Source organism: Micropterus dolomieu, linkage group LG18 (genome assembly GCF_021292245.1).
Source record: "Micropterus dolomieu isolate WLL.071019.BEF.003 ecotype Adirondacks linkage group LG18, ASM2129224v1, whole genome shotgun sequence".
NCBI classification, from domain to species: Eukaryota; Metazoa; Chordata; class Actinopteri; order Centrarchiformes; family Centrarchidae; genus Micropterus; species Micropterus dolomieu.
The window spans coordinates 26,212,126-26,232,832 of NC_060167.1; the positions used below are offsets into that span (position 1 = coordinate 26,212,126).

At 40.4% G+C, this 20,707-nt stretch overlaps 2 protein-coding genes across 2 annotated transcripts; both read left to right on the plus strand.

The window, feature by feature from the left end:
* Positions 1-1,539: 1,539 nt before the first annotated feature.
* Positions 1,540-5,764, plus strand: LOC123956974. The gene is made up of 4 exons (XM_046029551.1): positions 1,540-1,858; positions 2,631-3,070; positions 4,111-4,154; positions 4,248-5,764. The coding sequence occupies exons 1-4, from the start codon at positions 1,681-1,683 to the stop codon at positions 5,209-5,211; spliced, it is 1,626 nt and encodes a 541-aa protein (XP_045885507.1). The 5' UTR covers positions 1,540-1,680; the 3' UTR covers positions 5,212-5,764.
* Positions 5,765-6,978: 1,214 nt separating this feature from the next.
* Positions 6,979-13,963, plus strand: LOC123987496 (heme transporter hrg1-A-like). The gene is made up of 3 exons (XM_046076451.1): positions 6,979-7,359; positions 10,839-11,006; positions 12,703-13,963. Exons 1-3 carry the CDS (start codon positions 7,230-7,232, stop codon positions 12,837-12,839), a joined length of 435 nt encoding a protein of 144 aa, XP_045932407.1. The 5' UTR covers positions 6,979-7,229; the 3' UTR covers positions 12,840-13,963.
* Positions 13,964-20,707: the final 6,744 nt, after the last annotated feature.

The following is a 20,707-nucleotide window of genomic DNA, read 5'->3' on the forward strand; positions in this document are numbered from 1 at the left end:
GGGAGGCAGTTTGGGGAGCATGACAGTCAGTGTCAGGTGGGGGCCCGGGCCTTGTTGATGAGGCCAGCTGCAGATGGGAAGAAACTGTTTGGTTTGATTTAGTCCTGAAGGACTGCAGCCTCCTGCCAGAGGAGAGTGGCTGAAACAGTTTGTGGAACAATGCAAATAATCTTTAAACTTCATACTGTGAATCTTACCACATTCCCTGATAAATATTTTCCACACCCCTGCACAAAATCATATGTAATATTGTACTTATTTTATTTATAATAAGTTTTCATATCTTATTGTTAATGTTCTATTTTCTATTTATGCTTCTTGACTTACAGTATTTGTTTCATCTTTCTTTATAGTTTATTGTCATGTGTCAATGTACCAAAGCAAATTCCTTTTACGTGTAAACCTACTACTTGTCAATAATAGGGATTCTGATTCTGATTCTGACTAGGTCTGGATTTTTAACTGGGCAAACTAAGCAACTGCCCAAGGCACCTGCCTCCCCGAAAGCACCAGGTTCACTGTCTTTTAGTATCCTGTAATTTCATTATTTGTTTGAAAACATGCACCAATAAATTACAAGATCTACTGAAATGATAAGTCCCTTTTTCTTTATTATTATCTGATCTTAAGGCCTTGTCTTGTTGTGTGTCCAAATTTACAAATATGTTAAGGGGATCCAGGGGTCACTACAGGACCGAAAGTAATTTTTTGTCCCCAGGCAACCCATGATTAATGCCATAGGCCTGTTTTCTTATTATTCAATCTTTGAGCCATTGAAAACATAGAAAAATCTTTTAGTGATTATTTTTGTATTTAAATCCTGCACTGAATTTTTATCATTATATTATTGCATTTTCAATGGAATCGACCTCTAGTGTGTGTTAAATGTATATCATATTGCCTGTATACTGCAATATTATATATAAAATTGTCCTATATAGAATCCATTACATAATATGGTTATATACTGCTGTGGACGACCACATGAGTCATAGAAATGGTTATAAAGCAGTCTATGGACCAAGGGCGTGTCACTGCTGGTTTCCCACTGTGAGCTCTTTAGAAATAAGGTCACCAGGGGTCTGAAGAAGGTAGCAGACACTAACTAGATGCGAAGGGAAACAGTGGTCATATTTTAATTTTTAGACCAAAATCATTGCTAGGGACAATTAAGAAGTCGCTGGATATTGTTAGGGACTCATGTCACACATATACCTACTCATTTTTGTAGTTGTTGTTGTTGAACAGAACAATACAGAACATAGACAAGGGGCACAAAAGTACAGATAAATTAGAACATATGATCAGAAAAGGGGGGGGGGGACAAAGCAATACATAAATCAAACTAAAACTCTATATAAAAAGATTTACATTGATACAATAATTGCATTAGGTCAAAATACTACTTTTTTTTTGGCTGATTAGCAGAGAAATTGAGAGAATTTGGAGCAGGTTTTTTTCACCTGGGAGCAGGGACTAGTGTTAAAGACGACATAAAACATCCTGTTAACACGGACCGCCATGAGGAGGGCGCTAATGTGAAGCTTGACTGCCAAACACCAAAATCCCAGCGGAAGTCCTTCCTTTCATGTTCCGGCTGTTTTTTGAGGTTGTGCGCGCGTCTTATTCGCAGCAGTCGAGAAGAACTTAAAATACTTATTTGTGACACTAGTGTTTAAAATGTCCAATACCAGGCACCAGAAGTTTCGGAACTTTCTAACTGAACGCTTTACTAACGTGGCTGTGGAGATATTTGCAGAAGTTGAAGCTATTGTGGAGGCGTATTATGAGGACAACAAACGGCTGCGGAACATACTGCACATGGTGCTCAACCCCGAAATACAGTTACCCAGGATAGGTGTGTCACTTTTGGTTAACTTACACATCTCAACCGACTAACGTTAGTTATTACAACGTAACCTGAGTTGTTTAATTACAGCAGTGCGAGTTGAGTGTGTGTCTGCTGAAAATGGGAGCTAGCTAGCTAGCTAATCTAACTTAATGAACGGAAGTTAAATAATGTACCTTAACAATGCTAAGTTACTGTTAACTTAGCTGTTAAAAGTTGCCCGTGCTGTTATGTTCAGATTAAAGTTAATGCTAACGTTACACGGTCTGTTTTATGTCTGAAGTAAAGCTGTTAACTGTTAGATGTGGCTGTTTGTCGTTTGTTGTGCTTTGTAAGTTAAGGAAGTGAACAGTTGATTTAGCGTTGTAGCTTGTAAAGGCTTTGTGTTGTGACCTTAAACGCAACACATCTATGTAATAAATATAACTAAGTGCTCTACTTAAAGCTCGGGTAGGCAATTTATTTCAGAAACATTTTTGTTATATTTCTTGAAATTCTCTTTACATCATGACCGCTATCAATAAATCAAAAGCTCTTTAAAAAATTCCATTATCTGTGGCTGCTGGCTGGCCTACCTGCCTGTTCTTTCAAATGAGCTTCCCGTTGACCAGCCACAACATTTAAATGCATCAATAATAATAATCTATCAATATAACCCTGTTGTCACTCTTTGCATAGTGAGTGTTTTTACTTATCTTTTATTTATCTATTCATACCCAATGTGAAGCAAGAGAGGTATAGTCAGTAAATATTGTGGTGTTTTTCTTTTTCTCCGCAATAGATGTTAGTCAATACACTGGAGCAACCACAGATGTCAGAGAGCAGCCCCCTGAGCTCAAGGTGGACCTGGTTATATCAGAGCCGAAGCCTAAGAAACTGAAAGAAGAGCAAATTGAATATGACATAAGTTCGGGATCAGAACAACGACAAGGGCCGAGGGAAGTTGATAACTTCGTTACCCAAGACAGTTGTGTGAAAAGAGAACCAGAAGAAGACGACTCAAACATGCCCTGCATCACTAACTCATACCATGTTAATGTGGCAGAGTTCAACCCCGACTCGTCATTCACACTCTCAGGTGACGAAGCGAATTATGAACCGGGGGACTGGTTCTCATTGGGCTCCGAGGCAGTCACAGACTGCCCACAGCTACCAAGGAGCGAAGACGGCACGTGTGAAAGTCAAGAAGCTCAAAACCATAATAAAAAGTTAATGAAAAAGGCAAGTCTATTCCCCAGATTTATAGATAATACATGGCTTACATCAGTGTTGGTCACCAGTCAGTCATGAAATACCGCCACTTCCTTGATTTTGTGAGTGTTTTGTCACAGAATTTATAAACAGTGTACCTGCTGGGGCAGAAAACTTTTCTAGTTAAAGTACAGTTATGTAGTTGAGCTTTTATCAGAAATACAATTCATCAATGACACAAATGTTAAGGGTTGTTTGCCTTTTTCCTGTTTATATTACTATAAATTTAATGGTGTAAAGTAAGCATTTTTAAGACCTCATGTGATTAGAATTACTAATTAAGCTAAATTGAAGATACAGTGATTTATTCTAAGTTTAATAGATCAGTCTAGAGGAAATAGTGCTTTGCAGCTTATGTGCAGAGTTTGTTGCAGCGTTCAACTGTGTCTGAAAAAAATGTTAATGCAGCCTTCCAGCCACGGGGAAAGTCCTGGGAAATTACAAAACAGAGCAAAATGTTCTGCAGAAAACTAAATTTTGCCAGATGAGTTTTTAACATGCAACTTTATGATAAGGTTACTATGAACTGTAATAGGTGTTCTAGGCGCAGCTGGCAGCTGAACCTACGGGTAAATGTAAAGAGTAAATTGTATAAGATCAAATTTTCAGTGCTTAATTTTATAATCGCTTCCATAAGGTTGCTCCAAAACCACACAGCTAAATCAGTATGTAACATTTTTCAAATGAAATTTCTGACATTGGCATAAGCAGCTCTCAAAGAATCCAGATTTTCCTGTTCTAACTTTTTAATTCAGTATAACTTTTTCTCAAACTCTTCCCTGGTCTCGTTGTTGAGCTCTTACTCGATCAAATGAAACCACCGCAAAAAGATACTTTCAAAATATTATTCATATTAGTTTTTAGGTCTGAGGAGGAAATATCCTGGAAAAGTATTAAACAAAAACACTGAATCATCTTGAACGATCGGTATAGGATGTGTTGTTTTTAACAGCTGAAGCATGAAATAATGAGTGTTTCTTTTCTTGGGTGGAAATCTTGCTGCAAAATAGAAGTCAAAGCGCTCCCTGCAGAAAACCATGCTAGAATTACCAAGGTAAGAATGGCGACACTCGAATGACTACAATTATCTTGACGCAGTCCTACCTGTTTGCATACAAAGCTAAGGATATTGACTTGTTTCATACAGGATGATGCCCTACAAATCTTTTGTCCCCACCCCAACTGACTGCAAGTCCTTTTTGGCAAGGCTCACTGAAGCCTACAAGGATGTTCCTGATGACAAGAAGCCTCTGATAACAAAAATGGGCCTCACAGAGGATGTGGAATTAGTGGACTGTGCTTTCGGCCAAGTCCCGAAAGGTTGCCCCCTGTCCTACCAGTGCCCTGTGCCATCAAGTCAGGATTACAAGACGTATGATGATGCTCCTCCTCGACCGCTGCTTCCCCTGTCTTATCACGCGCTGGAGCCAGTGTTGGCTCTTCCTACCCTCAACGCCAAGGAGCAGGAACATATGAACATCATGCAGATCACCTGGGAGGCAGCACGCAGTCTGGAGCACTCTACACGCAAATGCAAGGAGCTAGTAGAGGAGATGTGTAAGCTGCGCTTGACCACCCGTTTCAGGGAGATCTGCAAGCTTAAACCAGGACGGAGCCATGCAGATCACCTGATATTCAAGATACAGAAAGGATTCCCCAAATACAAGGTGTCTCCGGTAGATGAGGAAATGAAGGCTGAAGCACTTAGGGAATACTGTCGACAGTTGTCTGTTAACTGGTCCCCCTGCGGTTTTGTTGTCCATCCGAATGCTCCATGGCTGGGGGCACAGCCTGACGGTTTGGTGTACGACCCCAATGAGAATCCCAATTTTGGGCTTGTGCATATCAAATGCATCAATTCCCGGAGCTTCATCGACTGCGGGTTCCTGGTCTTCAAGGACGGGGTCTTGCAACTAAAGAAAAACCACTCGTACTATTGGCACATCCAAGCAGAGATGATGGTGACGGGCACATCGTGGTGTGATCTGTTGGTGTTCTCCAGAGAAGACCTACTTGTCCAACGCATCTACCGAGACACTGTTTTCATCAACACCATGAAGAAGAAGTTGACTGATTTCTTTTTCTATTACTATCTGCCAAGTCTGTTTTAAACTGTCACAGCTTAGGTTTTATGACATGGTCACACTTCTGTCATAAACTACATGCTGTTCCTCTCAGGCGGTCAAAGGAGTTTTAACAGATTGCAAAAGACTTGAATGTGATATTTTCTGACCACTAATGTTGTACTGGCATTGCTAGATATCTTATTTGTTTCATTTAGTCGAGTCAAGAGGGCGTTTGTGTTTTTGGTGTAAGATTTCTCTCATTCTCTCAAGTATTTTCTTCAGTAGCTATGAAGACATTTTTTTTTATTTTTTTTTATTTTCTTTTACTTTGAAATTACTGTTGAGACAGCCAGATCCAGTGTGCAATTTACTCTCCAAAGCAGCCGTGATCTAGGGCTGCACCTACCGTAAAGATTATTAATGATTAATCCGCTGAACATTACTACCTTAGTTTCCCCTGAGCACAAGCTCGCATAGATTTTGTCTTAAGGTAAGACAAAGGTAATGTCCTTTAACAGAGAATGACTTCGATCAGAAGGTTTGAATGTTGAAATGAAAAGTAAAAACATTTAAATAAAGACAGATTTTGTCAGTTTAACTGCTTTCACCGCTTCCATGCCAATGGCCAATTGCTTACACTTTGACACTTCAAACCCTTTCAGGTAGTTTAGTGGTGCGACAGCATATCCTTCTGTATCTCTTTCCAGACGGCAGCAGGGTAAACAGGCTGTGGCTGGGTGGGTACTGTCTTTTAGTATCTTCTGGGCTCTGCAGGCACCTCACAGATATGACACGGCTGCTACCAATGATCTGAGCAGTTTTGATTAACCCTCCTGTCCTGGGCCGTACACATCCCATGCCAGCTTGTGATGTTTCCAATCAAGATGCATTCTATTGCTCCTCTAGAAAAGTTAACAAGAACTTTGCATGGGAATTTTACCTTCTTGAGTTTCTTTAAGAAATATAGCTGCACTTTCTTCACCAGCGCGGAGACATGAGCTGACCAAGTCAGGTACTTTATGTTGTTTCCCAGGAACCTGAAACTGTCACCTGCTCCCTTGATGTAGACAGCGGTGTGTGTCATTGCTTCCTATTCATAAAATCAACGATCAGCTTCTTGGTTTTGCTGATGTTGAGGAGTAGAATGTTCTCTGCACCACTCTGCAGGAATGTCAGTTTCTCACGAAAATGTTGCCTTTTCTAGTTGTTTAAGCTCCCGTGTGCTTGATGTTCGGTAAAGTTTTTGATTGCTGTATGCTGCAGTATAAGAAGTACCATTAGTCTTCAATACACTCGTAGTCTCTATGCTCAGCTCAAAAACAAATTAAGATAGTTTAAATCAGCGTGATCATCACTTAAATACAGTTTTTAAGAATGTCTCATGAACTGATTTTGAACTAATGACATGTTTCAGAATGCCATGAGAGAAAATGAAGCATAACTTCTGTATTTTTATTACTTCATATAAAGCCTGAATCTTTTGCTTATGTGGTGTCATGACAAATAGGTGTTATGGTAATTTCCTGATTTTATCACCATCAAAAAATATTTGAAGGTTGGTTGATTGGTTGGTTTTGCGATTATTAATATTATTTTTAAACATAGAGTAAGCATTGGGGTCTGTGGCACCCCAAACGTTAATGAGGTAAAGCCAATCTCATGGTCATAATACCGTACAGTACAAGGGCTCATGTGGAAATAGTCGACATGTTCTGTTTTTCTTCTGCTCCCGCAGAGGGCGCTGTAGTCACTCAGCAGGGTCTCTGGTTAATATCAAATGACGTAGGGTAGTATACAAAAACTCTGTTCTCATGGGAAACGCTTTGTCATGTTTCACTTTTACACACTTACCCTGTGTGTGTGTGAGAGAAAGACAACGAGAAGTGACAGTCATTAGTCAGCAGCACACACACAGTTCGTCACATTTTGTCCGCGTGGGATACTTTGCACTTTAACCGGATGCAGTTGTTTTGAAATTACCATCTCGCTGCCCTCAGTCTGTCGCTAACACTCTGCTCTCGTCTTGTGTCGCCGCTTTTGCTACCACCTTTGTTTTCGTGATAATGGCTGTTAATAAAACATACGTTAGTATCGGCTATGCCTCGTTTGGTACACTCATGGGGTTTTCTGCTTTCCTGGTGTGGAACATCGCGTTCAGACAGCCGTGGACTGGAGCCATGGGAGGATTGTCAGGTAGAGTCAACACAAACTCTGTGTGTCTGTCTGTGCAGTGTCCTTTTAGCGTGTGTTATAGTAAACCATAGGGGTCCTGGCATGTTTTTATTCCAGTCTTCAGCCAAACACCAGCGACCCCCTCCTCAGGCTGAAGGTGCCCCAGTTACTGAACCTACTGGTTGCAAGATGAGCGACAGAGATCACAGCTCAGACTTGTTTTTGAAGGGCAGAGCTGATCAACATTTTCATTCAATTAAGGCAAATTATTAATCGTTTAATATAAGGACAGTATATCCTGGAGCAGATTAATTGTCCTTATCTGGGTTCAAATTGTCGTGTGTACAAGGGTCAACTTTTCACTTAAAATGCCACCAAATGGTTAAGTAACTGCTATAGGAGCCAATTATAACATTGGAGATAAAGAATGTATTCTAAAGTGCAGAAATATGAAAACATGGACCACACATTACATATTTTGTGGGGGATTGTGGCAGCTTTCTTCAGAATAATAGAAATTATAGGACCAAGGACCTAGCAGTTCTCTGATATTTTTATTTCACATACAAATCAACCATACTTTATATTATTTAACACAAATTTTCAAAGTGTGTTCTAGTGTTTCCCAGCCGTTGGTTGTCATTCAGTTCTAGTCTGCAAGCTGATTTTTATATTGTAGTTGAATGAACAGAAACCACAGTTTGCTTGGAAGACACGACAACACATAAAACCGAAGGCATATGGTTGGTATTAATGTAGAGTAAATGTTACTGCAGTAAAAGGTTTAGTTTGGAGTAATTTCTAAGTGGGGTTCAGATTTTACACTATAAGTGTTACAGTGGAGTTTCTCATGACACTGGGTACAGGTTTGCGATTTTATGTTAGAAGTCGTTCAGTCTAGCAAAAGAGATAGCTGGATTTATGCACAGTTATGCAATGGGTTATGCGTTGTTTCCGTTAATCTGACCTTTGAGCCGCTGTTGAGGTTTTCAAGTCCATATCTACAACCTCTGAACTCATCTGTTCACAGTGTGTGCTGTGTGGTATGATCCCAAAGATCAAACTGACTTGTCTGGGCTCATTTGTGATTTTTATTAAAGATGGTGAAAAAAAGACCAATAATCATACAGACAAATAAAAGGAAAAACCCAAATGAATGAGTGGAGACCCATAACGAATGCAGATGCTTCCTCAAACGTGTAATGCATGTGGCATGTATACAAATGCTGAGCAGGCCCAGTTGATTCTGATTTTGACTACAGTGACATCTGCATTTAGATCTATGGGAAAGACATCAGTAAGTAAATAGGGTCAGAAATTGTGGTCCGTCACGCATTAGTGTGAAAACAACTGCTTAGGTGACTGAGAATCTGATTGTCAATGTAAATGTACCATACTTGTATAGCGCCTTTACCATTCACACACTGAGCCTAAGTGCTCAAACAGAAACTAACATTCACACACTGGCGGAACAGCCGCCAGGGGCAATTCGGGGTTCAGTATCTTGCCCAAGGACGCTTCGACATGCAGCTTTGGGGAGCCGGGATTGAACCGCCGATCTTCGGATTAATGGCCGGCCCGCTCGACCTCCTGAGCCAGAGCCACAGCCACCCCAATGCGGGACGTGATCAGACTGTCAGCACGAACAGTCTGTCGACAAAAACACGGACAGCGATATTATAGTATCCATGCAGTGCATAATCCCTTTATAATAAAGATAAATACTTGACCCCCACAGTGAGGCGGCCCAGTGGCTTTTTATGCACTGGGGGGCATTTTGCTGGCATGATTTGGGTCCACTTGTCCCCTCAGAAGGACGGGTCACTGCAAATCAATACAAAGTTGTTCTGAGTGATCGCCTTTATCTTATGATGAAACATTTCTCTTTATGGGAGTGCATGAGGGGTCACTGAAGGGTTTAGTGCTGTATGCAGTGGCCTTCCCAGTCACAAGAGCTCAACTCAATTGAACACAGATGGAAGATTTTGGACCGACGTGTTAGACAGTGCTCTCCACCACCATCATCAAAACACCAAACAGAGATATATCTTTTGAAAGACTGTTGTCCACCCCTCCAGTAGACTTGTAGAAACAATGCCAGGGCACACTGAATTTGTTAATATGGCATGTCACTTTATGTTGGTTTCCTTTAATTTGCCACCAGTCTGTCAGCGTAGCATTGTTGTCATCGTTCCACTCAATGAAGATTAGTGAGCCCTGAACATCCCCTGACACACTGCTGCAGTTCGACTTTTAATTAGCTGCACAACAGTGTGACCATGTCACCTTACTTTCAGCATCCTTGCACTGGCTGGTTTCTTTTCGGATTGATTTTAAAATTCTTCTTCTTACTTTTAAGGACAGACATTGGCTGGTGCCTTCATATATCTCTGAGCATTTATCCCCTTATGAGCCAGGATGCAGACTGAAATCCTCTGGTAGGGCGCTGCTAACTATTCCAAGGTCTAGGCTAAAAACTAAAGGACCTACCGTCTGGGACAGTCTAGCTCCTGGTTTCATCTCACTTCTTAAGGCTCATATATGCAAAATTGCTTTCAACGTGTGATGCGCCATTTATTTTTCCTTTAATTGTTTATTGACTTGTTTTATGTTTTAGTCGTTGCACACCAATGTGTGTGATTTTTATTGGACATGTCTATTTTTTACTTTGGTTGATGTAAAGCACTTTGCTACCTGTATTAAAAAGTTCTATACAAATAAAGCTTTTATTTATTATTTTACTGGCAGCTTTGATGATACACTGATATAACAAATCCTATTTATTCCCCAACTAAATTAAACATGATGCATGAACATGTCCATCATCGCAGTATTGGGAAAACTGAAGTGTTCACTCTCCAGCATTCAACACTGTGTGCACCCACCTTCACTGGAAACACCAATACTGTGCGGCTGTCCGGTTGGCCACAGCTCAGTTCCTTCTGTTACAGTTTCAGACTCCGGGAAGGTTATTTGTTGGGGGAAAGTTGGATTGGGGTAGGGATGGGATTCACAACACTGTGGCTGTAAGAAAATGCAAGGGGAACATAAAGAAAGAAGTGTGATTTCTTGACTCAGCAATTGGCAAAATGTTGTGTCATGATGCACTGAAAATCACCCCTGATATTCCACCATATGTTCATGACCATCCATATTCTGTTTCTGTTAACATATGATCAGTTCATATCAGCTGCCAGTGGTCTCCATTTATTTTACAAATGTCTGACTTTTAAACTAACATTCACATAAGCGTTTTCACGACGTCCATGTCTGCTTATTATTTGTCTTTAGGGTTTGGTATAAAATAGTAGTATAAAGTAGCTTTTGAATGCAGTATTTGAAGTATTCAGGACTTTTAGGCCTTTAATGCAACAGCATTACAATGCAACACTAGTATGGCTTTAATAAAGAAAGAAAAGAGAAACCACCACCAGCATCCTTTCTAAAAAGTGATTTAATTCTTCTGAAAGCTAACTGGGTGGGTCGTGTGTGTCCCTCAGGTGTGCTGGCACTTTGGGCCCTGATGACTCACATCATGTACCTGCAGGACTACTGGAGGACCTGGCTTAAGGGCCTAAAGTTCTTCTTCTTCATGGGTGTTTTCTTCTCCCTGTTGGCAGTCGTGGCCTTCATCACCTTCCTGTCTGTTGCGATCAAGAACAAGGAGTGTAAGTTTTCCTGTTTCACATAGCTTGTTGTGCACAGTGTTCTTTACCTAATATACTGGGGTGTACTCAGGACAAGTCAGATAAAATAACATAAAAGAACCTGGATGACCTGATAAATCAGGCAATTGGTTGAGCCTCTTTTAGTTCTACTTCATATTCAGATTTCCTTCAATTCCTAGAATGCCCTTTGACAACTTGAAGGGAAATTGGTCCAGTTAAGACAATGTCAAAGAAATTCCTTGGACATAAAATGCAGCATGCAGTGCATTTTTCATTCCTCATGGCTACCAATAATGGGAAACTCTCGGTTTCATCCTTGTACCTTTTATTAGTATTATTTTTTTAAAGAAATTTTTTGGGTGCCCTTTGATGGACTGGCGACCTGTCCACGGTGTACTCTGCCTTTTGCCCAATGTCAGCTGGGATTGGCTTTAGCCTCCCTGTGACCCTGCGTTAGCAGGATAAGCGGGTGTAGAGGATGGATGGATGGATGGATGGATATTTTTTGGGTCACCTTTATTTATGATAGGATATGTGGGGTTGAGAGAGAGTGGATGACATGCAGCAACGGGCCATGGGTCAGACTCAGCCTTTGTATGTGGGGCACACGTTGTAGTGGAGAGCCAACCAGCGGCCCTGAAAGTGATTTTTTTAAAGTGAATGATAAAAGTAAAAATCATTTACTTTTACTTGCAGAATTGAATAATTAAGCCATTTATCTAAATTCTCACAAGTTAAAGATGCTCTTAAATTTAAGAGAGGTCCAGATGTCTTCACTTGGTTAAGAGTAGATCCTAGTTGGCTTCTGTACAAAAACAAATTTTATTACACACCTTCTGAGACATGTTCTGGAGCGATTGTACAATAATATGTTAGCTGGAGCAATTTGTATAATTCAGAAATAGGGTAGTGTCGTGGGTTCAAACCCCGGTTGCCCCGGCCTTTCTGTGTGGAGTTTGCTTGTTCTCCCCGTGTCTGCGTGGGTTCTCTCCGGGTGCTCCGGCTTCCTCCCACCATCCAAAGACATGCAGGCTAGGTTAATTGGCGACCCTAAATTGTCCTTAGGTGTGAGTGTGAGCGTGAGTGGTTGTTTGTCTATGTGTGGCTCTGAGATGGACTGGCGACCTGTCCAGGGTGTACCCCGCCTTTCGCCCGATGCCAGCTGGGATAAGCTCCAGCCCCCCGCGACCCTGTACGCAGGATAAGCGGTTGACGATGGATGGATGGATGGTAGTGTTATTTCTTTCCTGCTCCAGTTAGGTGTTCTTATTGTTTGTATTTCAGCCACTTTCTTTTTATTTTATCCCAATTGATTAATCCCAGTTTATACATTATAAATATATTGTTACTGGACATAGTGAGGATATCACATGAACAGATTAACTTCACAAATGTATTTGCAGAGTATTATACTATGCTGTCTTTCTAAAAGACTGATTACTATGGAAGAATCAGTAGAGTAAATCCTTATCTCCTGCTCAGAGCACATGTGATCAATAATGTGATCACTTTAGAGTTGCTGTCAATCGCAGTAAGTGGGAGGCCGTCACTTGATAAATGTGTGATGTTTTTCACTTTTCAGGGAAGAACTTTTGTACTCATTAGTTGCCGTCATTATAATATGAATATATGAAATATGAATATGAAAAATACACTGCTCTGGTCTGAACCTAATCTGTGTCTCTGCCTCCCAAAGCCCTGACTGACCCTCGGAGTCTCTACCTTTCATGTGTGTGGAGCTTCATGAGCTTCAAGTGGTCCTTCCTGCTCACCCTATGCGCTCATCGCTACCGCAAAGAGTTTGCCGATATCAGCATCCTCAGTGACTTCTAACGGCACTTAAACATCCAGTAACTACACAGACTTTGGAGTACACTCACTGTGCTGGATTCCCAGCCTGAGAGCGTCACAGCCCAAAAAGGATGCAGGACATTATAAGAGGAATCAGAGGAGAAGTTGAAATACTTTCTTGTGTTGTGAACGAGCACCCTGATCCTAGTTACTCCTCTCTCCTCTCTTTTTCATCATGTGAACAGGGTTTGTTGTTGACTTGGCCACTTTACAGACAAATCAGCCCTATTTTCTATGATCCTCAATAGATTTACACTTTCACTTCCTTAGCATCCTGCTTAGTCATACTTCTGTACACTTTCCTCATGACAAAATAAATCATTTTTAACCATGACTCAGTGAACACCCTCCTCAGTGGTAATTATCAATTGCAGTTTCATACTGTAGCCACCAGAGGGCAACACCCTTCCAACAATTCATCGCCATGTGCCGTGCGCTTTACAGCCCAACTTACATCTTACCTATTGTATTTATTTCTGTTTTTTTTCTGATTCAGTGAATTACATTACATTACGGACATTTTTTTCCTCCATCCCATGTTGCGAATACAGTGGAGACAACTAATGAAATCTGCATATCACAAGGCGTCAATCCTGTGCTCAATACAACACTTCAAAGTTGATGTACATCCAAGCGCCGCTTAAACAGAGCATGCATGTCAGGGTCTTGCAGAGGGCAGGTCACCCAAAATCCTGCAGCATCAACATGAAGGCAATCCCAAATAAGCACCACATGTCCTGGTTCAATATATTCTGAACTATGAAGGGGCATTTTTATTGTATAGAATGATTTTTGTATTATTTTTCTTAGTGTGACAAAAATGTAAATAACTGTAATATCAATATTATAGGCTTCAATTATGGCTTGAATTCATGACAGTAGTGAAACCACTAAAGCGCATGCGTGTTGCTTTATGTTATATTGTCCTCATCTGAACATTTGTCATTTATATTGTTGATTAATGAGATTATTTTCCTTTAAATGTTTGTCCCTGAACATTACCATGTTAGTTGTGTATCCACACGCATCACTTAAGTGAATGTAGTGAGAGTGTGTTTGTTTAAGAATCTGCCTGAGAGTCGTGTTAATAAAATGTGTTTTTTTTACATTGTCTGTGCATTGGTGTGTTTTTGCTATCAAATCTGAAAATAGAAATGTCAGTGGCTAATTAACTGTTCCTCTTTTTTTTTTTAAAAAAAAGAAATGTGTGTGTGTTTTTAAAGTTTCTGTTCCTCCAAAGCTTTGAATTCCTTCTTGCTTTGCAAAGGAATTAAAAGGCAAAAAACATTATTATTTCTTCATAAGCCTTGTGACTTTCATGTAACATGAGAAAGTGTCACAGAGGCAGATTGAAGGTACTACACATTCTTCTTCCCACTAGGCCCGGGTCAGAGGGGGTCAGTGTTGGGCATTAGAGTGGGATTTGCGCCGTGAGAGGAATGAACCACTCTTTCCACCCACCCGAGCCACACTTAGGAAGAAAAAAACACTTCTCAGCACTGCAATCGCAACAGTAAATGCAGGTCAATAACCTGCACTTTGATGTCAGGCAATTATTCCACCCATCCACATTTTTGTTTTGTCCCTCAAAGGGAGAGTTGGGGGTGGGTGCGGATCATTTTTGGTGTATGATTTTGTTAAAGCAGCCGCCTGATACAAAGACTTTGAAGTTGATTTGAAAAATATGTGACTGAATTATTACCATGCTATCAGTGTTGGGTGCATTATAACTCATTAAGTTATTCAGTTACAGGACAATATCTGGTGGAAAAAATGTGTCTCTTGAATCCATCCTGCAGCATAAAAGAAAGTGAATCTGGCACAGTGTTTAATTATTTACTAGAAGTATCAGTAACTTTGATCCTTAAGAAGCCACTATCATTATTTCACTCACTTTGTTGCTTTCCTGCATCCTTCCTCTGTGTTTTAAGGACATTTTTGGTGGTACTTATATCTTAATTGCATTACACTGGTTTGTTTGTAAGCCCCCAGAGTCTCATTGCATCAAGGTAATTGCGATGTTGTGGTTAAATCACCATGGCAACATTTTTTATCTGGCCGTTATAAACTTCGACATTAAGAAACTGAAAAACAATCCGGCTCACTTTCCACTGAGCAAGCTGGGGGCTTTGGAACTAAATGCGTCCTATTAAGTTTATACACCAGCCTGTAAAACCTGTATGTGTGTGTGTGTGTGTGTGTGTGTGTGTGTGTGTTTGTGTGGTATGTAAAGAGAGGGAGGGTCTCGTTTTATTCAATTATGGGACTCCTTTCTACCCAAATCAAGGAAGGAAGTTGTCTCAAGTGTTGACTGGCTGTCTGGCAGAGTGTGGTGAGGCTGGAAACAAAAGTTTATACATTCAAATAACACAGCTATCCTAAACATCCTGCACAAGTAGGTACTAAAGAGCAACAAAGCAAAATTTATAGCAAACAACCTACAGGGGAAAGTATTCCTTTGCATTACACACATGCACACCTTTTTAGCAGATTATGTCAGAATTATATGAGAATGACACAAACTATATCTTTATGAGCATCCACCTGTCTACTCTCTGACATGTTTTATGTGTTCTCGCCGTACTCTAAAATCAGTAGATACAGCAGATTTCTCTTTTTTTTAGGGTTCCATATTTATCATCTGTCAGCCAGACATTAAGTACAATTTTAATGTACTTGAACATTATTTGTGTATTTTATACATCTATTCCACTACACTTCAGTGGGAAATGTTGCACTTTTCACATGTATTTTTCAGTAGATGTAGTTACTAGTTACTTTTTCGGTTCATATTTTGCAAATATATGGTCTGTTTTCAAGATATGATGCATTTTTACAGATTAAATGTATAGTTAAAATTATCTCAGTCTTGAGCAATTGCAACATTAAAGTGCTGCTTACATCTTAATGCATCAATAATCCAGTAATGTATTACTACAACATTGACACATACTTTTACTTTAATAGCTTTCAGTACATTTTATTGCTTATACTTCTGTACTTTTACTTTTTGAGTGCAGGGTTTTTGTACTGACCAAAGTAAAAGTAAATACTTTTACTGTAATTTTAACACTTCCTCCAGCACTGCTTTCAGCGTTCTTTGTATTGGCATTTCTAGTTTATCTAATCTATAACAATGCATCTTATTCAAGTTTTCCTAATGTTCAAAATGTTGCTCTTACCAGTAACTATATTTTTCTAATAAATGTAGTGGAGTAAAAAGTTTCATATTCCCCTATTACAGGGGTAGAGGTACAACGTAGCACAAATGGAAATACTTATGTACCTCAAGTACCTCAAAATTGTACTTGAGTAAGTAAGTACTTAGTTACTTTCCACCCATAATAAAAGGGATTCACAGCTTACTGCAGACTTATGTCTGTGATGCGTGCTGGCTAACAGTTTCATTGTGAAATATGAACATTGGTATTAATAATACAAAAAGCATTTGATCTAAAAAAAGAAGCATCAGGAGGGGAAAAAAGCAAAATAAAAAGCAAACATCTTGAATTGGTCGAGAACCAGATGGCCTCTTTGACATTAAGAAGCCGCTTTGGCATTTTAAGAAGGCAGTCCCAGAATGATTTCCGAGGAACTTCCGCAAAGCGTGGTACAAAGCCCACAGATATTTAAGCAATATCCATAGCAATTTACTGTTTTATTTACAAACTGAAACATATGTTTCTAGACCTTTGCAGCCGCGCCCCCCCCCCCCGTCTCTCCTTATTACCACAATGATTTACTGCTGCAGGATTTCTCCCACACTATCTGATTTTTCCTTTCCTTTCTTTTTCCCTTTATCTCTGCATTTGTGTGTCTTTATCACCTCCTCCCATCACCCATCAGTCTGTGAGACTCTCCCTCCAGACCTGCCTGTTGCGTAGATGCCCTACCTTTACACTTTTTTTTCCTCCTCTGACTCTTGTGTTTCTGAGTGCGATGCTGTCTGTGCCTCTGGGACCACTGCGAGCTCGCATCTGAAACATTTTAGAGAGACACATATTTGCTGTTTTAGAGCACAAAGGGATATGCCATGGCAGAGGCTGTTTGAAGTGGCTTCACAGGGGGAACCAGAACCAGAACGAGGGATTTGGGAAACCATAAAGAAACGTTAGCGCAATGTAACTTTGGTGAATTCATCTAATCTAATGGAAGTAGGGATTGATTCAATGTGAAGGCGCACCCCTTTGAAGCTGGCTCTGTTGATATTTCTAATGCAATAGCTCTGTTGTAGAAACGGAGCATTCCTCTCTACCTTGCAGACAGTGCTTTGCTGTAAATCTGAAAGGAGTGGATGCGTGATAGTGCCTAATCCAGGAGATCCCAGGTTGACGCTGCTTCCAGTAACCAGAATTTGAAGTGTGAGCTTGGAGACAGTGACGTTTGACTCCCTGACAGGCATATCTGAAAAAATTATGTTCAAACTGATTTGTGGAGTGGGATTTTTGGTTTTCTTACAAGGAACCATGTTTGTAGAGAGTCAAAAAGGTATTCTGTTGCCCAGGCTGATGGTGTATATATCAAAACAAAGGAACTTTTGCAGAAAGAGTATCTATATTTCACCTGACAGTGGGTTTGATTTCCGTTGTATCAATGGCTCTCTATTGGATTGGTGTAAATATACAGATTTTATATTGTCATTGGGCCTCATCACCGTACATCTATTTTGTTGTCAGCGTTCAGGTGCACAGTCGTTGTTAAAAAGTTCTCCTGTAAGCATCAGTCTTGTGGCTTGATATGCTCATTTCTGAAGTTCGCGCTGAAACAGGATTTTCCACCCCCAGTGGCCACATGGTCAGCCTCGATCTGCTGACTCAGCAAGTCTTATTAGTGTTTACAAAGAAAGGGAGCCTAACACATTGAATTTGATTAGCTGACTCGGCAGCAAAAATTACTTTCATGTGTTGATTTGCTATATATAGTGCTCGATCACGTCAGCGTCTTTCTGCCTAGCTGATTGGAGTCAGCATTATGGACTTCAACTGTAATAAACTGTGTTTTCATGTATGTCATGTATAGTAACGGGTTTAACAGAAATGCAAAGATCAAATCCCTTTTTATCCACATAGAAGTTACTATCGAACTGTTCTCCTTTTGTGTTGCCCCTGTATCACATTATCACATACACGCAAAGATCATAGGACCTGCTACTTGCACATATGGACATGATGTGATGCAACCTTCAAGCAACCTTTCCCACTCACACCAGGCACACAAACACATCTAGTGTTATCTGACATCTGCCACCTTTTTTTAACTGTATGTTTAATGTATGTCCTTTGTTTCTGTGACCAAGAAACTTGGATGCCACTTTTTAATAGGGCACCCTTTAAAATGGCTTTATGTGTTGCAACTAATGGCTCCATTAACATTAACTTAGTAAGGCCTTCTAGAAAAGATTTAAACCATTAATAATAAAAACCTTTGGGTTGCCAGGCTGTGACTCGTTGGACCATATGACAACTTACCTTCTGGCGGTGCAGGATTATTTGGTCCAAAATCTTATTTAATGAATAACTCATTAGGAATTTAACTGCATTATCACCAAAGAGAAAGGTTTGTCACAACCTGGCAACCCCAAATTAGTTCTTATTAATTGATTTTAATGGATCAATAAAGCATTTGTAAATTATTATTTTCACATTAATAAAGCTACTACAACTTAAAAACCTTTTAAAAAAGGAGTGTCTTATTAGAAAGTGGTACTTTAATTGGTCTCAACTACACACAGTGGATGTCTGCTCCTAACCAACATGCACTGCTTCTTCACTGGACGTCGCAGAATAAGCCATGTTTATGCACTGCTGCTCAGTGTACACCAGCCCAGCATGCTGTATCCCCAGCTCAGCTGTGCGCTCCACTGGGACTGTTTGTAATGTGCCATGGACGAACCCCAGCACTTAACCACTGTAATCAGAGCCAGAACAGGATATTGGCTAAATTGCACATGAAAGCAGGGACATTTGAAGGAAGCTTGAGCACTAAATATTATGATAAATTACGTTCTAATACGAGAAGATAAGTCACAGCTAAACAAGAATAATACAGGCTTGCACGCAGCGGGGGAGGGAAGTGTTGCACTTTTACATTTGAAAAAATACATACGTTAAAGGTATCTATAAACATCTAACAAAACAGTCTCACCTCGAGATCAGATTGGAAATACCGTGGCCTGTCAAAAACTCGTTTTTGACTTTGATTCAAATACTGTGAATGGTGCACAGATATCATCTTCTTCCACCGGAGCCCAGAGGAACACAGACAGAAATCTCTCATGCGAAACACCCAAAGCTGATCCAACTTTGTCAAAACATTTTGTGTAAGAGCACATCATTCATAGTGAGAAGCTGATTTACAAAACTGGTTTTCAGGGCCTTTAAGGACTTCTTGTCCATGTTGGCTTATTAGTCATATAATATATATATAATATATATATATATATATTATAAGTTAAAAGTTCTATAAACACGTTTCTGTGTTGCTTTGTTGGCACATTCTCAAAAACTCAGTTTTGTATGTAACCTCTTTAAGTTTTGGATCTGTCATTTGAGATCAATTAATGAGAACACTTAATGAAATAGTTTGACATTCTGGGAAATACGCTTATTCACTTCCTGTGTCTGGATGCATGGTTAGTATGAAGCTGGACCTAGCAGCCGGTAAGCTTTGCACAAAGTCCGTAAACAGGGGAAACCAGGTAGCCTCTGTGCTAAGGTAACAAAGTCCACCTACAATTACAACTTCAACTACACTTTGATTTTTTGTAAAACGGAAATAAGCTAGATGAAAAGTGTCAGTTAAAGGTTTTTGGACAGAGACAGGCTAGCTGTTTCCAGTTTTTAAGCTAAGCTAAACAAATATCAGTTCCAGCTTCATATTTAACAGACAGAAACGAGACTGCCATCAATCAACTCATCTAGTTCTCAGCACAAAAAGTGAATAAGCGTATTTCCCAGTGTGTCAAACAGTTCCATCTGCTCGCCAACTACAAATGGCAGGTGAAGACTCGATTCTGTGTTCACTGATGGTCAAATGCTGAGCCTTTAACCTGAAAATCTACACCCTTACACAGTTTTCATTATTTGCATGTCATCCACACCTCTTGTCCTGAGCCCCCCCACTTCACCCCACCCAGCACCATCACCACCATCCCCCACATACCATGCCTCCACCTCCCCACCCGAACCCCTCTAAGTGGATACCCCACAGGAAGGGCTTCTCCAGGGGGGAAATGGGTCCCAGATGTCTGCCTTTGTGCCACTATAGGCTCCTCGGGAGGGATGGAGCCGTGAAAGGGTGGGTATGGGGTGGAGGAGGGTGTAGTGTGCTGTGTGCTAACATCAATAACAGCAACCAGGAGGGTGAAGAAACTCCCGGGGTGACGGTGAGGAGGAATGTAATGATTAGTTCCTTTTGTCAAGCCAGTTTGGATTTCCAGACGCATCGTTTATGATTGGTCATACCAGCTGAGTACGTCACCCCAACTCTTCGACCTTTCAGAATATGGTGCGGTAATTGAATTGACTGCATTATGAACTTAAAGAAACTGTTTTCCTTTTTTTCCCGAGAGAACTTCAAAAGTTTCAACATGGCTGCTCTTCAGTGCAGTATTTCAGTCAGGACCAAACCATATGGTGAAGAGACAGAAACAGACAATACATCTGACTTCTTTGATATCCAAGCAGCCCCCCCCCCCCCCCCCCCCCCCCCCCCCCCCCCCCCCCCCCCCCCCACCGCTACCACCTGTGTGTGCGTGTAAGCCAATGTATATATAGACATATATTGATATGTGTATGATCTATTTTCAGCTCCAGAAAGGGTTAATTATGACCCCTGTGGAAATAAAACGA

Excerpts from the sequence above, each read along its gene's own strand:
- LOC123956974 (XM_046029551.1), top strand. The coding sequence starts at position 1,681 with ATGTCCAATACCAGGCACCAGAAGTTTCGGAACTTTCTAACTGAACGC. Across the intron at positions 3,071-4,110 it reads ATAAAAAGTTAATGAAAAAG|AAGTCAAAGCGCTCCCTGCA; the intron begins GCAAGTCTATTC and ends GCTGCAAAATAG. Across the intron at positions 4,155-4,247 it reads ACCATGCTAGAATTACCAAG|GATGATGCCCTACAAATCTT; the intron begins GTAAGAATGGCG and ends TGTTTCATACAG.
- LOC123987496 (XM_046076451.1), top strand. The coding sequence starts at position 7,230 with ATGGCTGTTAATAAAACATACGTTAGTATCGGCTATGCCTCGTTTGGT. Across the intron at positions 7,360-10,838 it reads AGCCATGGGAGGATTGTCAG|GTGTGCTGGCACTTTGGGCC; the intron begins GTAGAGTCAACA and ends TGTGTCCCTCAG. Across the intron at positions 11,007-12,702 it reads TGCGATCAAGAACAAGGAGT|CCCTGACTGACCCTCGGAGT; the intron begins GTAAGTTTTCCT and ends TGCCTCCCAAAG.